This window comes from Sebastes fasciatus, chromosome 18 (genome assembly GCF_043250625.1).
Source record: "Sebastes fasciatus isolate fSebFas1 chromosome 18, fSebFas1.pri, whole genome shotgun sequence".
Taxonomy (NCBI): domain Eukaryota; kingdom Metazoa; phylum Chordata; class Actinopteri; order Perciformes; family Sebastidae; genus Sebastes; species Sebastes fasciatus.
Window position 1 is genome coordinate 30425571 of NC_133812.1, and position 12559 is coordinate 30438129.

Sequence of the window (12559 nt, forward strand, 5' to 3'; positions counted from 1 at the left end):
ATTACACAGCGTTACTCATCCTACTACAGTACAGCAGGGTTATACATCCTACTACAGGGTTAGGGTTATACATCCTACGACAGGGTTAGGGTTATACATCCTACTACAGTACAGCAGGGTTATACATCCTACTACAGGGTTAGGGTTATACATCCTACTACAGTACAGCAGGTCAGTATTGTCCTTGTTCCTCTCTGTCCAGGGGAAGGTGATGGCGTCCATGTTCTATGAGGTCAGCACCCGCACCAGCAGCTCCTTCGCGGCGGCCATGCAGCGTCTCGGCGGCTCGGTCGTCCACTTCAGCGAATCCACCTCGTCGACGCAGAAAGGAGAATCTCTGGCCGACTCCGTCCAGACGATGAGCTGCTACGCCGACGTCCTGGTGCTCCGACACCCGACGCCCGGAGCCGTGGAGGTGCGTTCAGCTTTCACTCCACCTTTCAGTTTGATGAGTGTTTGTCTCTCGCTGCTGCCTGTAAAACCACTAATATGACATCTAATAGGTGTTGGAGAAAAGTGTACCTCGTATATGATTATAAAGCTTAATTCTTTCTCTTCAACAAAAGAAATATTCTAAGAAGTAAAATGTGTTTTTATCTGATATAAAAAGCCGAGATGAAACCGGTTCCTAAGTTCTGCTGCTGGCTTCCAGTTCGGTTTGTCGACAGATTTTAAGAGGATGTTACTCTGTTGATCTGTTCCTGTATCTGGTTCCATTATATTACTATCACTGATGAATCGCTCAGATCCACCGACTGAACACGGCAACAAGAAATATAGAAAACACCTTTACTACCTAGTGGTAGTATACCTTTACTACCTAGTGGTAGTATACCTTTACTACCTAGTGGTAGTATACCTTTACTACCTAGTGGTGGTATACCTTTACTATCTAGTGGTGGTATACCTTTACTACCTAGTGGTAGTATACCTTTACTACCTAGTGGTAGTATACCTTTACTACCTAGTGGTGGTATACCTTTACTATCTAGTGGTGGTATACCTTTACTACCTAGTGGTAGTATACCTTTACTACCTAGTGGTGGTATACCTTTACTATCTAGTGGTGGTATACCTTTACTACCTAGTGGTAGTATACCTTTACTACCTAGTGGTGGTATACCTTTACTATCTAGTGGTGGTATACCTTTACTATCTAGTGGTGGTATACCTTTACTATCTAGTGGTGGTATACCTTTACTACCTAGTGGTGGTATACCTTTACTATCTAGTGGTTGTATACCTTTACTACCTAGTGGTTGTATACCTTTACTACCTAGTGGTACTATACCTTTACTACCTAGTGGTGGTATACCTTTACTATCTAGTGGTGGTATACCTTTACTATCTAGTGGTGGTATACCTTTACTATCTAGTGGTGGTATACCTTTACTACCTAGTGGTGGTATACCTTTACTATCTAGTGGTTGTATACCTTTACTATCTAGTGGTTGTATACCTTTACTACCTAGTGGTTGTATACCTTTACTACCTAGTGGTACTATACCTTTACTACCTAGTGGTGGTATACCTTTACTATCTAGTGGTGGTATACCTTTACTATCTAGTGGTGGTATACCTTTACTATCTAGTGGTGGTATACCTTTACTATCTAGTGGTGGTATACCTTTACTACCTAGTGGTGGTATACCTTTACTACCTAGTGGTAGTATACCTTTACTACCTAGTGGTGGTATATCTTTACTATTTAGTGGTGGTATACCTTTACTACCTAGTGGTGGTATACCTTTACTATCTAGTGGTGGTATACCTTTACTACCTAGTGGTGGTATATCTTTACTACCTAGTGGTAGTATACCTTTACTACCTAGTGGTGGTATACCTTTACTACTTAGTGGTGGTATACCTTTACTACCTAGTGGTGGTATACCTTTACTATCTAGTGGTGGTATACCTTTACTATCTAGTGGTGGTATATCTTTACTATCTAGTGGTGGTATACCTTTACTACCTAGTGGTAGTATACCTTTACTACCTAGTGGTAGTATACCTTTACTACTTAGTGGTGGTATACCTTTACTACCTAGTGGTGGTATACCTTTACTACCTAGTGGTGGTATACCTTTACTACCTAGTGGTGGTATACCTTTACTATCTAGTGGTTGTATACCTTTACTACCTAGTGGTTGTATACCTTTACTACCTAGTGGTACTATACCTTTACTACCTAGTGGTGGTATACCTTTACTATCTAGTGGTGGTATACCTTTACTATCTAGTGGTGGTATACCTTTACTATCTAGTGGTGGTATACCTTTACTACCTAGTGGTGGTATACCTTTACTATCTAGTGGTTGTATACCTTTACTACCTAGTGGTTGTATACCTTTACTACCTAGTGGTACTATACCTTTACTACCTAGTGGTGGTATACCTTTACTATCTAGTGGTGGTATACCTTTACTATCTAGTGGTGGTATACCTTTACTACCTAGTGGTGGTATACCTTTACTATCTAGTGGTGGTATACCTTTACTACCTAGTGGTTGTATACCTTTACTACCTAGTGGTTGTATACCTTTACTACCTAGTGGTACTATACCTTTACTACCTAGTGGTACTATACCTTTACTACCTAGTGGTTGTATACCTTTACTACCTAGTGGTACTATACCTTTACTACCTAGTGGTACTATACCTTTACTACCTAGTGGTGGTATACCTTTACTACCTAGTGGTGGTATACCTTTACTATCTAGTGGTAGTATACCTTTACTACCTAGTGGTGGTATACCTTTACTATCTAGTGGTTGTATACCTTTACTACCTAGTGGTTGTATACCTTTACTACCTAGTGGTAGTATACCTTTACTACTTAGTGGTTGTATACATTTACTACCTAGTGTTACTATACCTTTACTACCTAGTGGTGGTATACCTTTACTACCTAGTGGTGGTATACCTTTACTATCTAGTGGTGGTATACCTTTACTACCTAGTGGTTGTATACCTTTACTACCTAGTGGTACTATACCTTTACTATCTAGTGGTGGTATACCTTTACTACCTAGTGGTGGTATACCTTTACTACCTAGTGGGAGTATACCTTTACTACCTAGTGGTTGTATACCTTTACTATCTAGTGGTGGTATACCTTTACTACCTAGTGGGGGTATACCTTTACTATCTAGTGGTTGTATACCTTTACTACCTAGTGGTGGTATACCTTTACTACCTAGTGGGGGTATACCCTTACTATCTAGTGGTTGTATACCTTTACTACCTAGTGGGGGTATACCTTTACTATCTAGTGGTTGTATACCTTTACTATCTAGTGGGAGGTATACCTTTACTATCTAGTGGTGGTATACCTTTACTATCTAGTGGTACTATACCTTTACTACCTAGTGGTACTATACCTTTACTACCTAGTGGTAGTATACTTTTACTACCTAGTGGTGGTATACCTTTACTATCTAGTGGTGGTATACCTTTACTACCTAGTGTTACTATACCTTTACTACCTAGTGGTACTATACCTTTACTACCTAGTGGTACTATACCTTTACTACCTAGTGGTACTATACCTTTACTACCTAGTGGTGGTATACCTTTACTACCTAGTGGTGGTATACCTTTACTACCTAGTGTTACTATACCTTTACTACCTAGTGGTAGTATAAAAATGTGGATTTTTAATATGAAATATACATAGAATAATTATTTTGTTTTACAGAATTTTTTTAAACTGGTGTCAAGAGTTTTAAAACCAAATCTGTTGACAAGGTATCACCTAATATTACAATTATTATTTTAATTATTAATATTTTTGATAAGGATACATATATGATATATAATATCAAAATAAATAAAATGATTACTACTATTATAAAGAAGACGGAAAACAATAAATTAAAAAAAAAAAAATTACTCGATAAATAAATATAAAATATATATATACATATATGTCAATAGAAAAAATAATATGAACACAAGTTGAGTGACAGCCCCGTCATACTGCATAAAGAAATGTGTACAGAAAAGAACAGAAATAAATAAATACATACATTTAAGAATATATATAAAATAAATGTAAAAATAAATAAATATAAAATAAATGCATTTAAAAAATAATAAAAATAAATACATTAATAAATACAAGGGAAAATTAAACAAGAGTTAATACAAAGAAATATCAATTTATGTCCCATTTTATCCCTTAATTAATGGCCACATTTATTTTTAAATATTTGTGCTACATTTAATGACATGTTTATTTATTTATCGAGCCATTTCGATTTTTGATCTTGGTAGGTTCCGTCCTCCATACGACTACTACTACTACTAATAATAATAATGATAAATACCTCAGTAATAATACAATACAGCTATACAAGACTTAAGTAACGCTAATTTGATCCAAACCGATGAATTTTCCAAAAACTGCATATGTGCTATATTACTATATAATACTGTGTTTTCTATAATCACATCCTGTAGCTCCAGATGTTAATGTTGTCATGTCTCTGGTCTCCAGAGCGCGTCACGTCATTGCCGTAAGCCCGTGATCAACGCTGGAGACGGCGTCGGGGAGCATCCGACCCAAGCGCTGCTGGACGTCTTCACCATCAGAGAGGAGCTTGGGACGGTCAACGGCATGACGGTGAGGGACATTATAGGGACTCAAATACTTCTAATACTTTGATTACTGTAGTTCACCTCTCTTATATCTCGTGTGTTCATACGTGTTTCCTGTCAGATAACGATGGTCGGGGATCTGAAACACGGCCGTACGGTTCATTCTCTGGCCAAACTGCTGACCCAGTACCGCATCACTCTGCGCTACGTAGCTCCCAAGAAGCTCCACATGCCGGCGGAGATCATCAGCTACGTGGCCTCAAAGGGCATCAGACAGGTCGGCAACACCGTTTCATGTACTTTCATTCTAAATAATATGCTCTTGAATGTTCTGATCTGAGTTTTAGAACCGTAACATAAAGATTGTGTATTTTGATCTGTTTCAGGAGGAGTTCGAGAGTATCGAGGAAGCTCTACCGGAGACCGACGTCCTCTACATGACGAGGATCCAGAAGGAGAGGTTCTCCTCTGAGGAGGAGTACAAGGCTGTAAGTCACCTCCTGGTTCAGTTAGAACTAGACTAGAGTCAGCCCATTAGAATATTTCATCTCACGTTTTATCTGTTCTAAATGAACCTTAAAGGAGATTAGTCCAGTATTTAATCCTCTTATCAACATGGGAGTGGACAAATATGCTGCTTTATGTAAATGTATGTCTATATTTATTATTGTAAATCAATGAACAACACAAATCAATGAGAGATATTGATCCAGAAACCCTCACAGGTACTGCATTTAGCATAAAACAACAACAGCTGTCAGTGTGCTGACTTGACTCTGACTTGATTATCAGGGTCAGAGTTAGGGGTTAGGGTTAGTGGGCGTGTCTGTAAAGGGTTAGGGGTCAGGGTTAGGGTTAGTGGGCGTGGGGTCAGGGTTGGGGTTAGTGGGGTCAGGGTTAGGGTTAGTGGGCGTGGGGTCAGGGTTAGGGGTCAGGGTTAGGGTTAGTGGGCGTGGGGTCAGGGTTGGGGGTTAGTTGGCGTGAGGTTAGGGTTAGGGTTAGTGGGCGTGGGGTCAGGGTTGGGGTTAGTGGGCGTGGGGTCAGGGTTAGGGTTAGTGGGCATGGGGTCAGGGTTAGGGGTTAGTGGGCGTGGGGTCAGGGTTAGGGTTAGTGGGCATGGGGTTGGGGTTAGTGGGCGTGGGGTTAGGGTTAGTGGGCATGGGGTTAGGGTTGGGGTTAGTGGGCATGGGGTCAGGGTTGGGGTTAGTGGGCATGGGGTCAGGGTTAGTGGGCGTGGGGTCAGGGTTAGTGGGCATGGGGTCAGGGTTAGGGTTAGTTGGCGTGGGGTTAGGGTTAGGGGTTAGGGTTAGTGGGCGTGTCTGTAAAGGGTCAGGGTTAGTGGGCGTGGGGTCAGGGTTAGTGGGCGTGGGGTTAGTGGGCGTGGGGTCGGGGTTAGGGGTCAGGGTTAGGGATTAAGGTTAGTGGGCGTGGGGTTAGGGGTCAGGGTTAGGGGTTAAGGTTAGTGGGCGTGGGGTCAGGGTTAGGGATTAGGGTTAGTGGGCGTGTCTGTAAAGGGTCAGGGTTAGGGGTTAGGGTTAGTGGGCGTGTCTGTAAAGGGTCAGGGTTAGGGGTTAGGGATTAGGGTTAGTGAGCGTGTCTGTAAAGGGTCAGGGTTAGGGGTTAGGGTTAGGGTTAGTGGGCGTGTCTGTAAAGGGGAGACTCATTTGAGTTTAGGGTTAGGGGGTTAGGGATAGGGGGCGTGGGGTCGGGGTTAGGAGTCATGTTTAGGGGTTAGGGTTAGTGGGCGTGTCTGTAAAGGGGAGACTCGTTTGAGTTTAGGGTTAGGGGTTAGGGTTAGGGGGTTAGTTTAAACGTGTAGAACTGTTGGAGGGATTAGTTTGTTTTGTGAGGTGGGATATGAAAGGTTTTCTGAATGTGGAAGACTTCGTTGTGTCTGTATATATTAATATATATTAATATATATTAATATATTTTGTTTCTCAGTGTTTCGGCCAGTTCATCCTCACTCCTCACATCATGACTGTGGCCAAGAAGAAGATGGTGGTGATGCATCCGCTGCCCAGAGTCAATGAAATCAGGTGAGGCCCAATCAGCACCATTATTATTATTATTAATAATATAACGCCGTGGTCAGTCAACGTCTCCAGATGATCTAGTGTTTGTCAGTTTGAGGATGATGATGGTTCCCAGCAGACCCAGTATAGTGTTTATCCTCCTCTGAGCACTAGAATGCAAAAAAAGGGTCAAAGATTTTCAAAGGTCATTCTTTTTCTTTGTTTTCCACTAAGACTTTATTATATCTGACAGTATCGAGGTAGACAGCAAAGAGAGAAGAGATGATGAGACTCCAAAAGTTCCTTCTTTTAGTCCCTGGAACCACTTTTACAGGAACTAAAAGGTTCCTCCATCCATACAGTCGTGTGGTAGATAGTGCAGTATTTACTCTGTTCTACTACAGTAGTGTGGTAGATAGTGTAGTATTTACTCTGTTCTACTACAGTAGTGTGGTAGATAGTGTAGTATTTACTCTGTTCTACTTCAGTAGTGTGGTAGATAGTGTAGTACTAACTGTTCTACTACAGTAGTGTGGTAGATAGTGTAGTATTTACTCTGTTCTACTTCAGTAGTATGGTAGATAGTGTAGTACTAACTGTTCTACTACAGTAGTGTGGTAGATAGTGTAGTATTTACTCTGTTCTACTTCAGTAGTGTGGTAGATAGTGTAGTACTAACTGTTCTACTACAGTAGTGTGGTAGATAGTGTAGTATTTACTCTGTTCTACTACAGTAGTGTGGTAGATAGTGTAGTATTTACTCTGTTCTACTACAGTAGTGTGGTAGATAGTGTAGTATTTACTCTGTTCTACTTCAGTAGTGTGGTAGATAGTGTAGTATTTACTCTGTTCTACTTCAGTAGTGTGGTAGATAGTGTAGTACTAACTGTTCTACTACAGTAGTGTGGTAGATAGTGTAGTATTTACTCTGTTCTACTTCAGTAGTGTGGTAGATAGTGTAGTACTAACTGTTCTACTACAGTAGTGTGGTAGATAGTGTAGTATTTACTCTGTTCTACTACAGTAGTGTGGTAGATAGTGTAGTATTTACTCTGTTCTACTACAGTAGTATGGTAGATAGTGTAGTATTTACTCTGTTCTACTACAGTAGTGTGGTAGATAGTGTAGTATTTACTCTGTTCTACTTCAGTAGTGTGGTAGATAGTGTAGTATTTACTCTGTTCTACTTCAGTAGTGTGGTAGATAGTGTAGTACTAACTGTTCTACTACAGTAGTGTGGTAGATAGTGCAGTATTTACTCTGTTCTACTACAGTAGTGTGGTAGATAGTGTAGTATTTACTCTGTTCTACTTCAGTAGTGTGGTAGATAGTGTAGTACTAACTGTTCTACTACAGTAGTGTGGTAGATAGTGCAGTACTGGAGTCTTGTTAATGTCTTGTAAAACGTCTCCTTCTGTGTTTGTGTCTCAGCGCCGAGGTGGACACCGACCCGAGGGCGGCGTACTTCCGTCAAGCAGAGAACGGGATGTACATCCGAATGGCGCTGCTGGCCACTGTGCTGAGCAGATAGATCCACGAGAAACACGTGTTAGACACGATACCGGCGTTCTGAGGACTTCCTGTTTCCAGTCTTTGTTAGTAGAGTTGAACAATAAGTCCGGCTGTTACATGATGCTGCTTTCCTTCACTTTGACACAAAATTACATCAACTGAAGTTTTTAAAGAACATTTTCCATAAAACTGAATGTTTACTAGAAATGATTTAGATGCTGTTTGTTCACGATGGTCGTTGGTGTTTGCATCATTGAGTCATCGTGAAGTGGATAAAAAGGGAGGTGGGCATTTAAATCATGACATTGGTGGTACTACGATGTGTGATATTAATGAGATGTGGTGGTAGCTGGGTAATAAATGAACTTAATGGGACCAGTTCAGGTATTAAAGGGAGGAAATGGTGTAAGGTACCGCTCTATTCTGACCAGAAGACATTTACTGTACGAATACTTAAACCTGTCGCTCGAACTGAAAATGGTAACGTACAAATAGTCTCCGAGCGGTTTTTGATGGTTTAGGGTTCATCTCTTTTGCTGCCGCAGTTTGGAAGTAAACTTTTATCCAAATAGTGATTAGTGTCGTTTAAGTGTTGGTGAATTCCTTTGTATTATGTGGAGAAATAAAAAATACAAAAATACAACTTTCTCTTTTGCAGATGACTTTAACACTCTGAGGCCCACAATAGAGCTGTTTTAGTCTTTTTTAGGGGGTCCAGGGGGTCTTTAGGGGGTCTTTAAGGGGTCTTTAGGAGGTCCAGGAGGTCTTTATGGGGTCCAGGGGGTCTTTAGGGGGTCTTTAAGGGGTCCAGGAGGTCTTTAGGGGGTCCAGGGGGTCTTTAGGGGGTACAGGGGCCTTTAGGGGGAGATAGTAGGTCAACAGTAGAAGTGGTGAACATCATCTGAAAGCTGGAACCTGGAGATTAATTTGAAATGCAGCTCAGCATTGAGGGTCACTGAGGGTCATTGAGGGTCATTGCTGGTCGGTGTCTCATGGTCTCTCGTGTGTCTCCGCTGTTCAGACTCCGACTCCAACACAAACTCCAGTGAAGCACCAAAACCTCTTGGTTGTATCTAGTGAAGCTGTTAAACAGTGTTGGACGCGGGGGAGACCGTAGCTTTGGTCTCCAGGACCAGAGTCTCTGCTGTACTCTGCTCCGACTCAACTTATGTTTAGTCATGTCATCTTGCTGAAGGTGCCAACCTGCACATGAAATCACTACCCGGGTCCACTACCAGCAATACGACAGGCAGAATCAGAACCAGAACCAGAATGGTGTTTATTGCCAGGTGTAAGAGGTATACACTAGGAATTTTCTTTGGTTCTGTTGGTGCAAGTCGAACAGTATAATAATGGATAATAGATAGAATAGATAAAACGTTAGAATAAAATAAGAATAAAAATGTACAATTTACAAAATAAGCTATAAACAAAGATAAACATGATGTAACAGATGTGTGCCAACAATCGGGTATATGAGAGAGAGAGAGAGAGAGACCCTAACCCCCAGGGAAGAGAAGTGTTTCCCAGAACGAACAACCAAAAATTAATCTTTCAACTTTCCTTCAAATCTGTTAAGAAGCAGAAGAATGGGACCAGATACTCGATGACAGGGTTAGGGTTAATCCATTCATTCCTAACCCTAGGGTTAGGGTTAATCCATTCATTCCTAACCCTAGGGTTAGGGTTAATCCATTCATTCCTAACCCTAGGGTTAAGGTTAATCCATTCATTCATTCCTAACCCTTGGGTTAGGGTTAATCCATTCATTCCTAGGGTTAGGGTTAATCCATTCATTCCTAACCCTAGGGTTAGGAATGAATGGATTCATTATTTAATAGAAGTAATGAATTAAAGTCAAACTGGATAATAAATATGTATAGTAATTGTGATGGAATTCTCTATTAATTCCTCTCTGCTTGGTCGGGTCAGAGTGACCCCAGCCCTTGGTCGGGTCAGAGTGACCCCAGCCCTTGGTCGGGTCAGAGTGACCCCAGCCCTTGGTCGGGTCAGAGTGACCCCAGCCCTTGGTCGGGTCATAGTGACCCCAGCCCTTGGTCGGGTCATAGTGACCCCAGCCCTTGGTCGGGTCAGAGTGACCCCAGCCGTTGGTCGGGTCAGAGTGACCCCAGCCCTTGGTCGGGTCAGAGTGACCCCAGCCCTTGGTCGGGTCAGAGTGACCCCAGCCCTTGGTCGGGTCAGAGTGACCCCAGCCCTTGGTCGGGTCAGAGTGACCCTAGCCTTTGGTCGTTTCTCAGAGTGTCCCTCTGTTGACATTATTGGGTTGGAGTCCTGTCTAGAGGAGCCGCCGTTATCTGTACAGCTGTGTCTGTAGTGGGAACCATAGAGCCAGTCGCCGGGGCAACCAGGGTCAGAGATGCCAGAGGAAGGGAGTAAGTCTAAACATGATAAGGGTAAGACACTGAGCACCGGGGAGGAAGGGCAGAGCTGTGAGGCCTTCAGGCAGAGAGCACCTCAGTGGTGGAGACCTGACAATCGCTCCTTGATCAAGCTTCAATAAACCTTCTGTGTAAGACACAAACAGCTCCGGCCCTCTTCCTTCCTATAAGTTAACTTGTGTATCGGAAATTCCATAACAGTAATTCAACTGGATTATATCCGTCCTATCCTGATTCTAAACCATTTTAAATAAAACTTAAATCTCCACTCTATGACGCAGAGACACGTTCACCTCACGTCCCTGACCTCTGACCTTCCTGATAGGCGAGTAGATGGTGGCGAGGTCGGTTCCTACCGACTGAACACACCAGGTGTTTTCTAATCCACAGAATGGAGTCAGCTAAATAGACTAAACTATTAATAAGCTGTTAACGGGATTACTGGACTATTTATAGGCTGAGTGGACTCAGAGTGGAGGGCTAACCCTAACCCTGCTGCAGAGGAAGCTCAACAGATACAAACACACAGTGATGCATCCATCATTCTATTGATCTATCTATTATTGATCCATCCATCTAAGACCTGCTCTATATATAAACGTCTCCACATAACTTCTGTTATGATTTGACACTATATCAAAATAAATTGAATTGAATCTATTATCGATCATTCTATTCATCTATCTATGATCTATTATTGATCTGAGCCTCACTGTTGTTCCTTCATCACCATGAACACACCCTCTAGTTTATTCTGACTCAGTCTCACTAACACAGCGTCCTGCTGACACTAATACTCACTAGAGCAGAGGATTAATCCGCCGCTGAAAATAGTCCCTAACCAAGTCACTATTTCCTCCCGTTTGTTTGATTAAAACTTAGTGAGCAGCTGTTTTAGGAAATGACTGAGGCTCTTTTAAAACTATTTATATAAAACCTATAAAAACGATATATTTGTGAACGGTTTTGAAAGATAAACATCTTCAGTTGGAACAAATGGGCTAAGTGTCACATGGACCTTCGCTCTCTTTTCAGGAAAATAGTAAAAAAATCACCAAACTTATCTTTGAAAGTAAATGCAGAACAAATGACCCGCTCACCTTTAACCCTGAACCGCTCACCTTTGAGCCTGACCCGCTCACCTTGGACCCTGAACCGCTCACCTTGGACCCTGAACCGCTCACCTTTGAGCCTGACCCGCTCACCTTTAACCCTGAACCGCTCACCTTGGACCCTGAACCGCTCACCTTTGAGCCTGACCCGCTCACCTTTGAGCCTGACCCGCTCACCTTTAACCCTGAACCGCTCACCTTTGAGCCTGACCCGCTCACCTTGGACCCTGAACCGCTCACCTTTGAGCCTGACCCGCTCACCTTTAACCCTGAACCGCTCACCTTTGAGCCTGACCCGCTCACCTTGGACCCTGAACCGCTCACCTTTGAGCCTGACCCGCTCACCTTTAACCCTGAACCGCTCACCTTTAACCCTGAACCGCTCACCTTGGACCCTGACCCGCTCACCTTTAACCCTGAACCGCTCACCTTTGAGCCTGACCCGCTCACCTTGGACCCTGAACCGCTCACCTTGGACCCTGAACCGCTCACCTTTGAGCCTGACCCGCTCACCTTTAACCCTGAACCGCTCACCTTGGACCCTGAACCGCTCACCTTTAACCCTGAACCGCTCACCTTGGACCCTGAACCGCTCACCTTTGAGCCTGACCCGCTCACCTTTAACCCTGAACCGCTCACCTTGGACCCTGAACCGCTCACCTTTGAGCCTGACCCGCTCACCTTTGAGCCTGACCCGCTCACCTTTAACCCTGAACCGCTCACCTTTGAGCCTGACCCGCTCACCTTGGACCCTGAACCGCTCACCTTTGAGCCTGACCCGCTCACCTTTAACCCTGAACCGCTCACCTTTAACCCTGAACCGCTCACCTTGGACCCTGAACCGCTCACCTTTAACCCTGAACCGCTCACCTTTAACCCTGAACCGCTCACCTTAGATGAACTCTGTCAAAGAAAGCAGGTC

At 43.0% G+C, this 12559-nt stretch overlaps 1 protein-coding gene across 1 annotated transcript in view; it reads left to right on the top strand.

The window, feature by feature from the left end:
• cad (carbamoyl-phosphate synthetase 2, aspartate transcarbamylase, and dihydroorotase) overlaps positions 1-8769 on the top strand; it is an 83141-nt gene extending 74372 nt beyond the window's left edge. The window contains exons 39-44 of the mRNA XM_074614685.1: positions 203-415; positions 4499-4624; positions 4721-4876; positions 4986-5087; positions 6544-6638; positions 8046-8769. Coding sequence (XP_074470786.1) covers positions 203-415; positions 4499-4624; positions 4721-4876; positions 4986-5087; positions 6544-6638; positions 8046-8145 — 792 coding nt within the window. The 3' untranslated portion in view covers positions 8146-8769. The remainder of the gene's footprint in view (positions 1-202; positions 416-4498; positions 4625-4720; positions 4877-4985; positions 5088-6543; positions 6639-8045) is intronic.
• Positions 8770-12559: the final 3790 nt, after the last annotated feature.